We start from the raw sequence: 18,436 nt of genomic DNA on the forward strand, positions 1-18,436 counted from the left end.
TACCCCAAAAATGAACCATCCACTTATAAAAGACAACACATTTGGGTGTTTGTGTGTGAATGTTCACTTTTGACTTGCTCCATTCAATTATAAAGGTCAGTTTATTGCTCTATACGTTGTTGGCTGAATGCTTTTGTGGCTCAGACTTATGCAAGTAAACACATATGCACAAACATACACAGGCACAAATGTCTCAATAATAGCTACTTAAATTTGCCCCACTTTCCCTTTTCACATACAGTAACAGCGTAATTGGTAGCTGTCACGGAGCCAGCAGCATTTGCATCTCATGACATTCCCATGGAACTCCACCGGCGTGTCAGATATTAGTTTTTCACGATGTCCCACTGTCAGTCATCGACTTTTCAAAGCGACTGTTAAATACAGTCTTAGCCTAGTTTGCTATTCCACACTGCAGCTCTGAAAACTATTGCAGCTCTGAGTATTCTCTCATGAGTGTTTTCTGAGAACGAGACGAGCTGAGGCATCTGTGCATGTTAGTGTGCGTGTTGTTTCAATCTCATCAGTTTGTTTATTCATTCAGAGGCGATGCTTTCAACAATCTGCCTGTCGTGCTGGTCATTTCATCTCCATATAAGCCTTAATACAGCTGACAGTAACCTCGTCTATCCATCTTTTCCTCTCATTTTCTCTCTGATACACACGTATACATACATCGTTTGATGCTCATGTCCTCTTACTGTCAACATCTCTCTGCAGTCAACATGTACTTTCTCATCATGGCCCTTTGTCCTTTCTCCTCTCACTCATTACTGTCCTCCTGCCCCCTCTTCCCACTTTCTCTCTCTTACTTCAGGTTGTGTATCGATTCAGTATAGAGATCTGATGGAGTTCTACCACAGTGATGGTGAATCTAGGATTTCTGTTCATTAATATTTCATGGTGGATACATTTTTTTTCAACAAGAAGACAGAAAGTTTGGGTTGTTTAAGCACAGAATAGTTTTTGTCTAGGTCAAAGGGAGGTAGAGGCTTGTATGACTTGACTGTGAGTCATAAAATAAAGCATATTTAATAGCAAAAAGGATAGAGATATTTTTGCATTTACCATCAAAGAAATGGATAACTGCTCTGGGTGTTTTTCTTTCTTGGTTTGTATCCACCAAAGCTCAAGGGAAATGAAATGAAAATAGGGGGAAAGTAGTTTAATTAATGCTAATGTGTAAATTCCTCAAAAGTTTCCCCTATTTCGGAATCATTGTGTTTTCTAATATAACATTTTTTTTGATGATGTTGTTGTTTTGATGTTGTTGTTTTGGGAAACAAGTGTATTACCATTATAATCCATTTGTATCAAGCCACTAAAATGTTAATGATTTCTTATGTTATGAGATAAGAACTTATTTTCCCAGACTGGATTTGGCAATTTCATTTGGCAGGAGCACAGAAAGGTGAATAGCAACTCTTGCTGTTGAAACGTTGTACAGAGACAAATATTAAACATTACCTCGCACTACTGTTAGTGTGTTACACATTTACATGATTATAGTGCTTAAAAATGTAGATGTCACAGTAATGCCTCTTTCATTTGCCTGAATCAAGTCACTTTTTTATGGTGTTGCAAAAATAAACAAGCTCACTGGGAAAAGAAAAAAAGATGATGTCTAACAGGCCTTTCTCTCTCTCTCTGATGGTTATGAGGTTTCCAGTTCTCTCAAGTAACTTCCTCACATTTACTGTATGTACTGCATGACATTTACAAGTATGACTTGACCTACAAAGGTAGGTCATGTTATCTAGAATATGATATTGATGAGCAATAAAAGATTTCAGGCAGTCAGTACTTTGTACTGCAGTGAGGAAAGCTCTAAAGAGGCTGAATGATCTGTGGTCAAACTGTAGGTGCCTCAGTAAAACTAAAATAAACCTAATATTACCTGTGCATCGGAAAACATCCTCCATAATCATGAGAACATATGTCACTCAAACTGCCACCAGAGAGGACCATAAACTGTAATTAACAGTTGAATGGACATAAGGCTTTATAATGTAAACTGACATGCGATCGTTTATGACCCACCTTTATATTGCAGCAGTGTTTCCAGTAATAATTCAATTACTTCAAACTTAAAAACAAGTTTTCCTTTAGTATTTTCATTATTTCTCAACTGCCAGCTGGTGTTTGTCATATAATGAACAATCTGATATTTCTGTTGTTAGAAATGGACTTGCATATATCTTATAACCCTATGAAAACAATATTTTATTACATACTGGTAACATCTCTCCTTCCTCACCTGGAAGTCCCCTGCTTTGGGATCCATTGGTAAACCAATGAGTGTTTGCTACCTGTAATTTAAAATGACTTAACTGTGAGGAAGATGAACTTGCCTGTGTGCGTTGACGTGGCTGCCAGGTATCCTCCAGGGTGTAGCTGATGTAGGGTCCACTGCAGATGGAGCACTCCAGCATGACAGGGCTGGCCAGGAGGGGCGATGCATGGATCCCCCAAGACTGACAACACCCCAGGTGGATGTCTGACTCTGCTTCCTTCTGCTTGCCTGTGCCGTCACCATGATGGCGAGCCAGCATCCTCCACTTCCTGACCTGTAAGTGAAGATAAATCATGTTTTTCATTAGGCTAGTAAAGTTTAAAACCAAATACACGATGGAACAAAAAGCCTCAACTGCTCCGAGAAATGGTCACTTGCTAATCTGTAGCAACTAACCAAGCACATAACTCTAACCTAAATTGCCTCCAACCTAAACCCAAAGTGACTGAAAATCTAATGATATGGCAATTAGCATTTAGATGGAATTTAGTAACATATTCACACTGATCGCATGGTTCAATACTCTTACCAAACCAAGGAAATAATAATTAGTGACATAATTTTCTTAAAGATGGTGCATGCCGTTGGAATCTAATTGAAATTTCACTTAACCTTAACCCCAGACCTGATGTTTTGTGTTTGTTAATCTTAAATCTTAAATTATTCCCATAACCCCAAATTTAACTGCTTAGGTAATTTATAAAGAAGAACCACATTCTTGAGCATTCTTGAACATTGATATTTTTTCTGGTATTGTCTGTGGATTCTTACAAGAATTACACAAGGGGATATTTGACTTTATCCCAAAACACGTACAAGAGATTAGATATTTAGAGCACTTTCTAATCATTTTCATGCTTTAATTTCCTTTTTAGTACAACAAATTGTGAATAAAACTTTTAGAAAGAGCGACATAGAGGATCACTGATGAATCAGTCCAATATATAAACAAATTACCAACCTAAAGGAATATAAACACTGGAACCTTCTTATACAGAGGTCATTATAATCTTTCAAAAAAGGTGAAAAGCTATATAAACCAGTATCACAAACAACACACTACTACAGCTCAAGTCAATATCACTACTTTGTGAGTAAAATATTTAAGGGTCATATTTGCATTTCTCAGGAGACAGTGAGTCTTAGTCATCACAGTTATTTCCTCTCGCGACAGTTGCACTCTGACACTCTCTCCTGAGGACGCCTCTTCTAAATCATTACATAGAATGTGCCTGGCAACACTCACTGAATACATAACCAGCGTTAAAAAAAACCCCTCTAAAACCATTCAAACACACACACACTCAGGAGAGAAGAGAAATATAAGATACATGGAACAATGGAAGCTAAGGTCAAGGTGCGCATAGTTCTTGAGGGAAGCACATTGCATAGATGGATGTGTGTGTGACCTAGAATGGCTGTTACGTAAGGCAAATGGTGTCCTTGGCACACACAGTCGACAGGATCAGTGACTACAGCAATTTGAAATGAGTCTTATCAAGGCCTCTATCAGTGGCTGCTGCTCCTCTGAACTCTACATTACCACAACTTGGCATGGAGATATGTGTGTGAGTGAGATTTTGTGTGTGTGTGTGTGCATGTGTATGTGAGCTTTCATCTAAACTTGCAACTTGGCAAAAAACTTTCCCAGTGTGTGAATGGCTGCTCCCTTGACTATAATTATAGCCCAGTGCTGGAAGGACAGAATGGATCCAAATAATTACTGAAGGTGTCAAACACAATATGATAACATTCTGTCATGACGCTGTGGGTGTGTGTTTAAGAACTATCTCTATCTGTGCTGCAACAGTGTCATTCAGCTAAAGTTGAGAAAATTATTTAATCAATTCATTTGACTGATTACCTGAGTGTTGATCAATGACACAACCCAGGGCTAGTACATTAAACTCAGACCTTTTGTTGTTTGAGATTATTGTACTAATATCAACATTTTTATTTATTTTATTTAACGTTAAAGCCTCATTGAGATGCTATAATTCCTGTTTGATTAAATTCAGTTCAGTATTTTTTAATCAAAATGCGGTAATTAAGTTGCTTGTGATTTTACTCCACCTCACTGTTCATAAATATATATGCATTGGTGCAGTACATGCCTGTACGTATTTACATATTTATTGCCAACTGCAAGCTATAGTATAAACAAGAAAAAGGTCTAGGAGTGGAGGCATCTGTGTGTGTTTTTGTGTGTACAGGTCATAAAGATTGTTTCTCTAAGCGATATTTCATCATGTACAGACTCATGAACCACTCTTTATTAGGCTGAAGTGTACGTTTATCGTCCCATTTGTCATCCTTTATTGTATAGCCTCTTACTGAACCTTATTCCAGAGAAACTGCTATACATTCTTTCAGCGGGTAAGAAAATATGTGCGCAGGAAGCGTAACATATATGCATGCCACTTCCAGACTCCCCTTCCTCTTAACCTCTCTTACTGCCCTTCGACTTGGTTTTGTGCTACGACCCTTTAAGACAACAGCGACCCTGCTATTAGTTAGGTTACATAAGGCCTTCTATAAGATATGTCCTTCTCACTCCATAAACTCAGGATGTAATATTGTCCAAGGATATTCTCATATGGAGGCCAGGATGTACACATTTGCCACACAGATCCATAAATCAAGGTATAAAAACATCACACATACTATATCCAGACTTCATCTGACTCCATTCCTCTGCCTCCTTGTTGATCTCTTAAACTGACCTTTGCCTTTGTTCTATACAGACGCTTAAAGATCTGCCCTTTACTCTCATACAGTAGATGAAGCCATAAAATACAGTATGACAGCTGAAGCTGCAACTGAAGACACTGTACATCATGTTTCATAATGTACATGAACAGTCTCTCTTTAGGGAAAAACCACACAACAAGCAGTAGATCAACAGATCAAAACATTGAATCTATTGCAATCTCACAAAACGCTAAACAAATCCATAACATGTGAGGATAGACTGTGAGCCCTTAGTATTGGGGTAGACAAAATAACAGAAACATGGAGATGCAGACGGAGTGCTACACAGTAGTGTTGCAGATATTAATTTGATGAAGATCAGTGTTTGTTGAGACTGTTGATTCAACTCAGTGATATTTTTTCAGGCTGTGGTTGAGCAAATTTTGTGTTATGGACAGTCAGTTGAGTTTTACTTCAGTCACTGTTGTGATTTGATTTAATATAATCTCGTCAGTATAATCACTTTAGTTTTAAGACAGCAATAATAATTAGTTTAAGGGTCAGGTATAAGTTCCTTGATGGCTTGATTGTTTCGTCCATTGACTGTTGCAGTTAAATAGCAAGTCAAGGGCAACGCAAATGGGTGCTGACGAGCACACAGTGTAGATGAAAGCACATAATCACTGAATATTAAACAGTAACAGTGAAGTATTACCCCAATGATTAAAGTAAAACTGAATGCTCAATGCACGTTTGGTGACATGCGAAGGGGATCGGAACAGGCTGACACAAACTTGTGACAAGTGGAGCAGCAGCAGGAGGTCGAGTTCACCATAAAGGCCTGCATCCTTTCCTGTTGGCAACCGAAGGCGTTTAGTGCATGTTCAGTGCCTTTGGTTATCAGAGCTAATCAAATATGGCACATACTGCAAATTGGATGAGGTGGATGCCTTTGTAGCTGTGATTTAAAGACTTGAAATTCATGATGACATTTTCCAAACAAAAGAAACATAAGAGTACTGGCAGAGAGGCACAACAGACCCGAACATTTAACAGGATATTTGATGAACCGTGGTCAAACTAAAGCCTAAAAAATGACCACTGAGTCGAATCAATGTCTCATATTATGAGCTTCACTGAACTGGTATTTACTGCTTTTAAATTGTACTGGAGCTGTTATGCTCCCCATCCCATATAAAGCAATACCTCCACCTTAGACCTTTGAACAACAGATAAGGACAGTGTTTATAGTGGCTTTATTAGCTAGTAACCTGGTAACCCTCTTTTGGCCTTGTCCTGCCTAAACCTTCCTGTTCTCCACCAGCTCTAACAGGCTGTGTGACATCTCATATACGTCTGAGCATCAAAGAGTAATGAAATGACAGAAGGCGAGAGAGCATCTGCGGGTAGAATCATGAAGTAGAATGAGGGAATGAGGTGCAAGCAGAGACACAGAGACAAAGAAAAATATGTTTGAAAGACAAAAAAGATAAACAGAGAGAAAGAGAGTGCGAGATAGTCTTACATAAGCCATCCCATTCTCTGTCAGAGATAAGATTTGCTCATTAACACCAAGGTCACTGCTCTCTCTTCTCCCTTTCTTTCCCCTGCTTCTGTTCCTAGATCGCAGGTCTAAAAATCACTGAGGGATGGGGGGGCGGGGAATCCAGATTCAAATGGGTAGAGAGGCAAAGAACTATGATTCCAGCAGTCCAAATGGAATTTAAACAGTGATTGTATCCCATGGGAGAAGAAGCCTCAGAGATACTGTTCAGATCCAGCGACAGAGATAGAGAGAAAGAGAGAGTCAACCTGAAAAAAAAAAACGAGAGAGAGAGCAACTGAGAAACAAGACAGCAGGACAGAGATAACTGTAATGTTATTGTTAATCAGGGAACAGGACCAAGGGGTATGTTCGGGAATTCAAGATTGGGTCATTGACCCTAAGCTGATTTTAGTTTGACGGCCATTTTCACCCTCTAGGGTCATTCTCTTTTCATCTTTAAATCCTGAGGCAACTGGAGACAAGGTCTCCGATCCCTAACTTCAGAAAACCCAGTGCCTCAACCCCTGCAACTTTTCCTGGAAATTAAAAAGGTGCCCTCTCCCTGGACTCTCTTATGCATCTTCTCTCCTTTTCTCTCATTTCTATAAACAGAAAGAGGACAATATATCTGTGTTACACAGAGCCTATTTACTCACTGCAGGGGCTATTATGAGATTTGTGTCTTTCTCCTTTGTTTTGACATTAAGCCTCACCTCCTGTCTCTCTGAGATAGTCATAACAACCCAAACATTTCCCATTGCATGAGCACAGTTTGACTAAATTGACCAAGGTGAAAACATTGGATCGCTGACTTTAAAAACACAGCAAAAAATATTCACCAACACACCTCATCTTATTATAGATGTGTGAGGTAAAAAATTTGACTACCTAATTTGACAGGATGTCAACTTGCCCTGGCATAATAATAAAGGATACTAATTTCACAGATATTTGTGAATGACCTTACAAATATAAAACTATATTCACAAAGAAATCCTAACATGATCAGTTGTGTCTACTTCTATAATTAGACTTCAAAACTAACCATCCAGGAAAAACATTTATTTTACAGCATGTCATTAAGATAATTTTGAATCTTGACTATGAATATGAGATTATGACATCTTCAGGCTGACCTTCAGTGGAAATGGTATAACAATATCAGGTCTCAGCATTTTTCAGCACAGTATCATGCACTATGTAACAATGCACAACTGTGGCTTGTTGTTGTGCACTGGTAATGCCATGAGTAAGCATATCGTCCATGCGGAAGCAGATCAGGTCAACTCTAAGCTCAATAGTGGAGTGTGTGCTATAAACCCAAACCTCAGTGCACAAAGCAGTTTCAATAGAGCTGAGTGTGTGAATGGGAGAATAACACTGGCTGCATAGTCAGAATGCTGCTGAGCCTCTGTGGCGCAGCAGTTTTGGCATTAGCTCTGGAACATCAAGATGGAAGATGGGATTAGCTAGGTTCTCAGGGTAGATTAGAACAACAATAATTCCCCAATTCCCTCACAATGAGACTCAGAAGGGAGGGTGCTCCTCCTTTTCTAGTGGGCCAAGGTCAGTAGAGAGAAAGAGGGAGGGAGGGAGTGTGAGGGAGAGGTATTGATGCCGGTGGATCTCTAAACTATGAGGAGTGTAATCCACAGGAGGTGATACAGCACTTTTTACTGACTGTCATTTGAGTCTTGGAAACACTCACTTCAACTGATTGTACATAAAATGAATTCAACATTTTTCTTTGTTGTTTTTTTTTGTATCATTTGATACATCTAACCTTACATTTTTTTAAATGGAAAAAGAAAACTATATTGTTAACATCATAATAGGTATCCATATCATTTAACACCTTCCTTCAGTCATTTTTGTAGTGAAACCTGAGTTCTGCCTGAAACAGAATATGTTTTAAATGCCATGGGGAAGGGGAAACTGTTGTGTGGAGACTTGGCAACGTTGTATGTGAAAAGTTGGGGATTGGATCTAGACAAGGAACAGACACACATTGACTCATTGTCCATTAATCATCAGTTGCTTTTAGCTAGCACGGCTAGCAAAGACTCTCAAGGCACTTTCTATTAGGGTTAGTTGTCCTAAGTGATGAGCCATTGTCAAGTTTCACTAGTTTTCACTGGTACTAGCTACCCTGTTTACTATCATTCTATTTTCTGTAGAAAAGAGCAGCATCAACCAACATTTGGGGCAGCAACTACTAGTTAGCAGGGTCAATGAATGAAATATACCCCAGAGTCTTGCCTATTTCACCATTCATTAGCTGACCTTTACAATCCAAGGAAATGCATACAAGCTAGTTTGAGCAACAAAATCTGGGGGGTTTTTTATTGTTGGAAAAATCACCTGTATTAACATAATACATCAACAAGAATCTGTAATTATGTGCACAGGGTAAATAAGTAATGTGTGAAGTTCCTCTTTAAAATAGCTCTGAAAATGAATCTGTGTAATTTCGTCAAAATTACGTTCCGTTTATTTTACCACAGGTCAATCATGTAGATGTGTATCTCCCTTTGAGCTTCTTAATGCTGAATGCCTTTATTATCTGCATCAAACCAAACACAGATTAGTCAGGATAGCTCTTAACATCACAAACAACCTACCTTACCTTTTCTTCTTCAGCTCTCCTCTAGCTTGTTATAGCTAGGGTTGGGGGAAACAGTACAAAGCTAATTCACACATCCTGCTGTATCACGACAAATCCAGGAAACTGCAGCCAAGGTATGAAGTGCCTCCTCTGTGCTTATTTATCTTTTTTTTTTTTTTTGGTTGCTTTTCTGCTTTGGCAGAAAAAGAGCCTGCATAACGCTGCAGCAGCAATGGGAACAAATGTGCTGTTCCATTTTAGGGCGTATATATACATCTACTGTGGGTAAAGAGGAGATCGTGCAAGAAAACCCAATTCCAAGTTTATTACTTCAACCTCATTCTTCCACTGCCAGAGCACTTGGCTTTGTAACAAAGGCAAAGGATTAGCAGTTTTCCATTGCTAAGTGTATCCTAAACACTGGTAGCTTAGTACTTTCCAGACCCTGGGAGAGTTCCCTCATTTAAATGCTGCTTAAATATGTTTGAATCACAGGAGAGAAAAATATGAGTCATAACAATGAGGAGGGCAAGAGATGATGGAAAGAAAATCTGGAGGTTGAAAACAAAATATGGCATGACTTTAATAAAGGAACATCAATGCAAGAATGAAGTCGAAGTCAGTGTTTTCAACAGCCAAGCAGCTGACGCTATCAGGTATTGCCAAGAGTGCAAGTAAGAGTTGGAAGTTGGCCAAACTGATATGAACTGGCTTTATACCAGCACTAAGTTGGCACCTCACCAGTTTCATTACTAAGCACAGAATTTGAAAGAGTCAGGGGGTTCTGACTTTTGGTATATGCATGGGTTGAATGTGAATGTGTGCTGAGGTCTTTAATGAGGAGAAAAGAAAGTTTGGACTCAATTAGCTGAACTGTTCAAAATAGAAGTTTGGAATGAGAGGCATTTCTCCCTGGTGTTGGTACAGTATGCACGACAAGCCAACAACTTGGAAGGGGATTTTGGCTCCCAGTGCTCTCTGTATAACTCTTTGTATCAAATATAATTGGACCTTGTGGACTGTTCATCTTAATACTTTCGTGTTAACAATACAAGCAAAAAAAACCAAAAGGTTTTGACATGAATGCATTCATGGTAAATGCTATTGAAGCTGCAGCTCAGATGATGTTTTTGTAACCTGTTTGGCAAGTGAGGAGAGGATCAAGCTTTGGTCAGAGGCTTAGTTGGAGTTATTGAGTGACCCACCAGGGTGACAAAGTTTACCAGTCCATTATTATTACACCAAGCTACATTTAATGAATTTCAATACAAAAGCCCTGCAAGAAATCATACATTTATGAAGATTATCTTAGTATGTTTTTGCTGTGTCAGAGTAGTTTGTGGTTTTGTATTGGATATTACACTAAAATACTTTTCTAATATGTTAGTGGAAAACTGTCAACTCATGAATTTAGAATCAGCTGCAAATAAAGATTTTCCATTCAGTGTTCACAGTTCAAATTTAAACAGCTGTGTTGGAGATGTCTGCAGTCTAGAGTTTGTGTCCTTCGTGGTCTCGAATACATCAGTGGAGTGCCAGTAAAAGGTCACCAGTAAAGTGGTGCGATCTTTAAATATGACGCACAAGTGATTAACGATTAGCTCTGTCAAGAAGTGAACTGCCTGAGATCTGCTCCCTCTCAGAATGTACAACTGAGACACTTCACCAGTAAGACTGCTTCAAGAACCAAGTCTGAAGTTCAAAGTCCAACAGAGACGTATTCTCACATTGCAGAGAAAACCTCATGAACCATAAAAGTAGAGCATGTTTTTTTCTAAGAAGACAACTACTCGGCACAAACAGAATTTTCAAAACTTTCCTTTTTTATTATTTGATGCAACACCTGAATTGTATTTGCACTTGTGAACAACTCACTTGACAAGATCTTTGAATGAAATTAGCTCACCATCATTGCCTCCCCTCATTCACTGACTCAGACACGACGTATTATTATTCGTAAAACAGATCTTAGCCTGCAGGGCCTTGTCACCACTGAGGAAGAACAAGAGAGGTGGATTTGTCATAGGTCGTCTACCTCTGTTTTCTCTCTGCGGTAAAATGAATCGGCGGGGCCCATTGAACAGACACATGATTTAAAATCCCACCGATCATCTGAGCTTGGTGTTTTTGAGCGTGAGGACAAAAGGTACAGTGTGATTGAGCTTTCGTGAGAGCTCACAAAACATGAACAAGATGAGCTCACCTCACTGACAAATGAGGTAAAGCTTTTTCCTGCATTCAAGCTAATTTCTCAGCATAAAAATTCAGATGCAGTTTTTGCCCTCTACCTTGTACCACTCCTTTCAGCTGAGATCTAATCAATAGTCAACCACATCTCACAGGCTGCATGGGAGTAGATAAAAATCACTGTTCTCCTCTCAGACACGCTTGGCTTCCCTCGTCTCCTTGGATTTCTTCTCTGCCTCACTTCCTGCCTTCCTTCCTTCCTCCCTCAACTTTCTCTCTATCCTTCCCTCTCTTTTACTTTCTCCCGCATGACTGCATTTTGGACAGTCAACACTAATAGACCAGAGCAGGTCAGATCTTTCTGGTTAAAGTTGGTGTTTAAACCATACTGAATACACTGACATATTAACTACAATCACCTGATCCATACCCAGAACAGGCCACAGGCCATAAGGAAATGAGACTTAAAACTAAAATATATAAAAGCCATTTTGCTATTTGTACTAATCACATTGATATTGTATGTTTCACTTGGTGTACTATTTTATCTGACTTGATAACAATAGTACTGAAATTGGATGACAAAAAAGATAACGTCAGGACAGCCAGCTGTCAGCAAAAGTTTGTGTTCTTTTTATTTTTGATTAAGTCTTCATCAAGAAAAGCACAGGCTTGATGTAAGAGATTAGTGGAAAGGCTGCATTTGCATTAGTTTTGTGTGTGTGAGTAGAGTATCTGACAGTCTGTTGGTGTGTACATGGGACAGTACAGGACGTTCTTATCAGGAGGATTTATGCTTTTGATTTCTGGTCATGCTCAGGCAGTGGGGCAGATGCTCTGACCTCATCCTCTATCTTCTAATAAAAATGTCCTCTCAGCTGTTCTCATCTCTCTCTCTCTCTCTCTCTCTCTCTCTCTCTCTCTCTCTCTCTCTCTCACTCTATCACTGCTGCTTCCTCCGTTATGTCTTTCCACTCAGCTCCACCAATCCCTCGATTGCTCTCATTTTTCCAATACAGCGATTATTGTTTACTCTTTGTCCATTTTTAATTCTGATTTCTTCCAAACACCCTGATTAACCATTTACTTACAGTAAACCTATCCTTGTCTCCTTCCTTATTTTCTCTGTGTTAATCACCCCATGAAAAAAAGGCAGCTGTCATAAATGTAGTATTTCATAGTTTAATAAGACCAGTACCATAAAGCTTGGTCTATATTAGATTTGGCTCTGATAGACTCATCAAAACTAACAACAGGGTGGAGGCTATGCAAAGAACTGGGTCAAGGTGAAGCTAAGCTGCCTGCATTTTTAATGCTTTGCAATTAGAAAAAAAGGTGCTGTGGTGGATTTTTAATGAATAGGAGGACGGGATGATGGGCATTCTGTCAAGGAAGACTATTTTTTAAAAAGAGAACAACACAAAACTGAAGCATGTAAGAGGGTTTTTGGTAAATGTCCTTGTATTATTATAAATATTGCAGAGTTAATAACTTTTTTATTTGTTGCCACTTGAGTACCTTAAAATGCTATGCCAGACGCTGGCTCCAAAAAATAAATTGAGTCCCATTCAAAAAATGTCAACTTCTCTCTAGAAATACTAGTCAAGTCAAGTCAATTTTATTTTATGGCACCTTTCATACACAATGACAGTTCAAGGTGCTTAACATCAGCATAAAAGCAATAGATCAACATAATAAAGTACTCTTAAAGCAAAGTTTAAACATACAGAAATACAATAATTAAAATGAACGTCAAATCAGCACACACATACACACACACACACACACAAAAAATGAATCAGTTGAAAAAAATCATAAGAAGAAAGTTTTAAGTTGTCTTTTAAACGTGTAAATGGTAGTGACTGATCTCAGGTCATCTGGTAGTTTGTTTCAGAGAGCAGGATCAAAGTAACTAAAAGCTCCCTCTGAAGACCTGGATCCTATTCTGGGTACAGTAAGATGAAAACTACCAGTTGGACTGTAGTCAGTGAGCAGGTCAGTAATATACTGGGGAGCCAAACCATTAAGTGCTTTATAGATCAGCAGAATTTTGAAGGTGATTCTGTGCTGTACTGGGAGCCAGTGAAGAGATTTAAGAATAATATGGTATAATATGTTTCTATTTGTGTGTTCATGTAAGGATTGCATTGTGTGGCATTCTGAATGCTGCAGCCTTGAGATTTCTGTTTTCAGAATATGCTTGAGATATGAACCCTCTAACTTTGGATATATTCTTTAAGTGATAAAAAAAAAAAAACTGTCCTAGTTGTGTTATTGATATGACTTTCGAATTAAAATCAGCATAAAGAATGACTCCAAGGTTCCTGATCTGCTCAATATATTTTAAAAACAATGAATCTAATGTGAATATATTCTCTTCATATATAATAAAATATTTTCTGTCTCTGTTTTTGGGGGCTCACTACAAGTATTTCTGTCTCATTATTGTCCATCTGTAAAAAATAACTGTATAGTTGATACGGTTCAACAACTTGTTTATGGGACTTAGATCATCAGAGGACAGAGAGACATACAGCTGTGTGTCATCAGCATATAAGTCATAAGATATGCTATGTTTCCTTAAACAAAGTCAATAATTTGTTTCACTGAGTCATTATGGTCTCAATCACTAAATTCAGGCCCTCTAATAAGTGTGCTGAGGGTCGCTCACCTGCTGCTCTTCCCGACTCCAGGACTCGCAGTGAGTCAGACTATTGTCGCAATATTTCAGTAAGTTTAATGTTACTTGATTCGATACCTGCCCTGTTAGCACAGTTTAGCTAAAGTAGCTAATGTTAGCCCAAATGTGCACTGCTCGGTGTTCCCAGTAAGCTAGTATTTGCTTTAGTCCAAGGTAGCAGGGCACTCCTGTTTTAGAAGGTCCAGGCTCCAAACTGGAAAGATGGCACCAACCATATACCATATCTGGGCTTCAAACTGGCTCCAATGCAAACCATTGGGTGACATCACACCTCGCTACATCCATGTTTATATACAGTCTATGGTTCAGATGTAGCTCCTCTGGCAACAAACTACAACAACATGTTACTGCCAAGTGCAGATTCACAATTTCCAAAGCTTCTCACAATAAGTGTAATTCAGAAGAGCTACAGTGAGCAGGACAAAAGCAGGACATTCAGTATTGAACAATCGAGACACTTGAGGCAACCATAAAAACGCAAAAACTAAAGAGCAACGTGCTAAATATCCCCAGGGCCTTCCCCTCTGTCTCTGTACAGTTAAGAGTGAGTTGACACTGTCTGCCATTGTCTGGTGTCTTATTCATCTCCACCTCCTCTAAATGTGACAGCAGTCTCTGAGCATCACCACACCACTTTCTTAAGTCTGAGTCCTGAGTGACACTTGTTCGACAGCAACTGATACAGTTCACTTTGATGGGCTGACAAATGTCATACTGATGCTCTGCTCATTTGCATTTGAGTCAGGCCGTGGGTGGCCTCCTTGAGAACAGAGCAGTGTGTTTGACACGCTGGGGGAATGTCTCTGTTACTGTTCCATTTGTTGAACAAGTGTCGCACTCTGCCAGTGTTTGGCAAACCAACTTTAAGGGGCCTGAGTTATGAAGTGTTTGGACAGAATGTGCCGAGATACTGCATGCAGAGAACAGTACAGAACATGACGTCCGTGCGCTGGATTTTGTCATGGAGTATTTGGCAATGCCACACAAAGTCAAATAAAGTCCATATTTAGGTTGTGCATCTAACTTTAACTGTATGTTGTGTAAGCTTCCACTTTAGATGCTGTTAATCATTTGTCAAATCATGGGTGAAAAACCCCACATATGAGAGATATGAACAGCTACTGTAGGTCAGTCCTGTTTAGCTCTACATTGACTTTGTATAGACTTCACTACACACACACTCTGCAGTGAAAACTACCTACTGTATGACTCACCACTGAGCCCCCTCCTCTTTAACCCTCTAGCCTGCTCCCACCTCGCCCTAACACAGATTAATTCTACACACACACACACACACACACCGGTTATCTCTACTGAGACATTAGTGACAGATCTATTGGTTGTGAGGGCAGGAAATGGAATTGATGGAGAGATAGAGTGAGACAGGATAGCCTGGAAGAAAACCTGAGCAAAATGAAAACAAAATGGAAAAAAAAATGGCTGCAGGAAAGAGAACGAAGTGATGGACAACAACACAGTCCTGTCCTGTTTTATATTCTTACACACCTCAATGTTGTTTCTCCCTGCACACAGTCGCTTGCACACACATGCTTACATGTACAGCACAGTGTGACGTTGTCTTGCTGGGACAGCAATGACTCATTCTCTCCTGTCGTCTGTGGGATTGGTGGAACACACTCTCACACACACAAAAAAGCAGGGAACCAATTGATGGGTATGATGATTGAAGCAGTGGGACGGCCATTGTGATTACATAACCAAGGACAACCTGGACACCTGCGGCAGCATTAGTGTGAACCGGCTGATGCATGTGTGTGGGGTGTTGACAATTTTGTCTTTGCACAACCTTCCATGCACTGGTGTTCATTTCATTTGTTTTTGCTTAATTTTTAATACATAAAAATTCCTGTTCTCTGCTGAAGAGCTGCCTCTTGCTCTAATTTCAAAAACACCAGCCGGTGATCAATGGCGTCTTTATGCAGAGGCTTACCGGGGTTTAAGACCTGGACTGAGGACCAGGGGCCTCACGAGACATGAGAAGTTAAAATATATATATTGTAAATTATAATATTGTATGTTTGCACCACCAGGGAAGTCACAGAGGTTTCCTTTGAATAGCTATGATCAGCACACTGTAGTGTAGAACAAAATATACCCGCATTTTGTAATTCATCTAATCACCATCTGGTAGCTGTAGCATCGTGTGTGGGGTTTCAGGAATGTTGGCTAATCTACTTTCAGTTTAGCTGTAGCTGAGTTTACAGAGAGAAAGATGAAGCATTCATATCCTAGCGGTGCTCAGAAAAGAAAAAAAAATTTAACAGAATAAAGTGTATAGTGAAACTTTGCCGAAGGTCCCCGACTTTTTTTTTACTAATAAGCCTACAAGCAGCAATGTCTATCAGCAGCTGCAAGCAGATGACGAAGTCTTCGTGCCGCCTAGTGATGAAAACAGGGCTACTACATCTGCTGCTGTGGAGGACGGAGGATGTGTGCTGAGGAGGAGGGAAGAGAAGTGGAGCAGGCAGCTGGAGAAGACCATGAGCCGGTAGGAGGGGCCAACTTGGCTGATGTAACCTAGCTTTATCTTGACTTATTGTTGACATATTGTCTTATATTGATGAATTTTATATTCTCTTTACTAATTAGGAGGGCACTCCATTTATTATTGAATCAATATTGCAGTGGTGGCATATTGTGAAAGGAGGCGTGCCCTTGGAACTTGTGGCAAAGTAGTCAATTAGATTCACTTAGATTTCACTAACAGAGTTGTTTGTCTTTATTTTTAGAAACAACTTCAAGAAATAAAGACACAGTGCTTCACAAGAAAATGGATAAAGCCTTTCTCTGTATTATGCGGAATGACGTTCTTTTGCAGTTTCATAAAGTGATTTGATTTGTTTTTTATCTGAACTGTCAAGCACCTTGTCAATTATCCAGTCCAAGTCTTTATTTTTGATTTTTATGACCAGATTATTTGCGCCATCGCTGTAGTTACGGGGGAGGTTAAAGAAATGTCAAAGCGTCCCTGCCCTTGTTGAGCAACAATAAGGGAGTCTTTGCAACACACCCTAGTTGCCTTTGTGTTTATGTTACATAACAGCACTCGTGGTGGAGCAAATAGAACAATGTCTAGAGTCCTCTAAGTACCTAATTTGCGTCTTTGACTTCTCTCAATGAACTCTAATGGGCAAACAGAGGGAGGCTGATATGGAGTGAGTTGGTGGATACACTTCCACCTGCAGGCCGGAGAGGGAGATTTGTGGTGAGAGAATGGCACACATTATGAAATGGGTCACATTCTTCTTACTGCAATCTCAGGTCTTATTTTAGTAGTTTTGACCACAATTCTATAATAGTAACTTTATATCCACTCAGAGTAGCCAAATCTGTTTGAAAACATCCATCACAGTTTACCAACCAACCCCCTGGTTCAACTTTGAACTATCACACTTACCGTAGTTGTGAATGCACACATTTGACCTGTGCAAGATGGAATATTACAGACATTTTGGGTGAGCCCACTGTTCGGTTTCACCTCCAAATAAAGTCTGACTGTCTGATTTTCAATGTTTCAGACCTACTTTTTCCATAGAAATTGTACAAAAACTGCAAAAAATAGATCCAAGTAATAAACCGGAATGATCCTTTAAATTAATACTGTGCATATTACAACTATGGCTGTGCTTACAACTGTATGTCTGGTGATGGTAACAAAGGATACACAGAGATGCAGCCAACTAGAATGTCATGGTAAAGTGTTACTTCCTGACAAAGTAGCGTCACAAATACATTCATGGACACACACACTCTCTCTGTATTTGTCCTGCTCTTTACCTTGCAGCCCTTGCTCTTGTCATGGCCGCTGGTATGTCCGCTGGCTGGGCACGGCGAGGACGGCTCCTGGTGGTAGTACTGGCAGCCCTGTAGGCCAGTGTAGTGGCAGCAGCCGTAAGGCGAGGGGAAGTGGGCATAGCACAGGTCCTCGGCCAGTGGACACTTCGGACAGGGATAGAGGAGGCCTTTTCCCTGGGCCTTCTCCACACTTACCTTGGGATTCCTCATCCATCTTCGCACCTGCGTGGGAAAGATATGTTGACGTCAAAAACAGTTTGAATCTCACTTTTACTTTGTTTTCTCTCTTTTTTCATTCTCCTTATTATTTATGTGTACTTGCTTGCACAGGTGCTCCACATGCACCCACACACACGCTGTCAACCCTTCCAGCTGCAACCTTTGATCAGAGAGAGAGGAGTTTCTCATGTTATCCCTGATTATATGTCAATTTGAGTGGGACACACACGCGCACACACACACGCACGCACACACAGAAGTGCACTTCAAAGAGGCACAGATTGCTACTCTGCTCTGATAGCCAACTTTGAACACATAAATCAGAAAGGGAACGCACATAAAGTGATATACATGCACACACATCTGTCGCATGTTGAT

General features: G+C 39.8%; 1 protein-coding gene and 1 long non-coding RNA gene across 2 annotated transcripts in view; one reads left to right on the top strand and one right to left on the bottom strand.

The window, feature by feature from the left end:
• sgk1 (serum/glucocorticoid regulated kinase 1) overlaps positions 1 to 18,064 on the bottom strand; it is a 31,869-nt gene extending 13,805 nt beyond the window's left edge. Inside the window, exons 1-2 of the mRNA XM_044376494.1 lie at positions 17,822 to 18,064; positions 2,352 to 2,567 (exon numbers count right to left, since the gene is read on the bottom strand). Coding sequence (XP_044232429.1) covers positions 2,352 to 2,567; positions 17,822 to 18,049 — 444 coding nt within the window. The 5' untranslated portion in view covers positions 18,050 to 18,064. The remainder of the gene's footprint in view (positions 1 to 2,351; positions 2,568 to 17,821) is intronic.
• Positions 16,391 to 16,891, top strand: LOC122999537. Its single transcript, XR_006407772.1, has 2 exons — positions 16,391 to 16,532; positions 16,774 to 16,891. It is a non-coding gene; the product is annotated as an uncharacterized LOC122999537 (long non-coding RNA).
• Positions 18,065 to 18,436: the final 372 nt, after the last annotated feature.

The sequence above is a fragment of the Thunnus albacares genome, chromosome 16, assembly GCF_914725855.1.
Source record: "Thunnus albacares chromosome 16, fThuAlb1.1, whole genome shotgun sequence".
NCBI classification, from domain to species: domain Eukaryota; kingdom Metazoa; phylum Chordata; class Actinopteri; order Scombriformes; family Scombridae; genus Thunnus; species Thunnus albacares.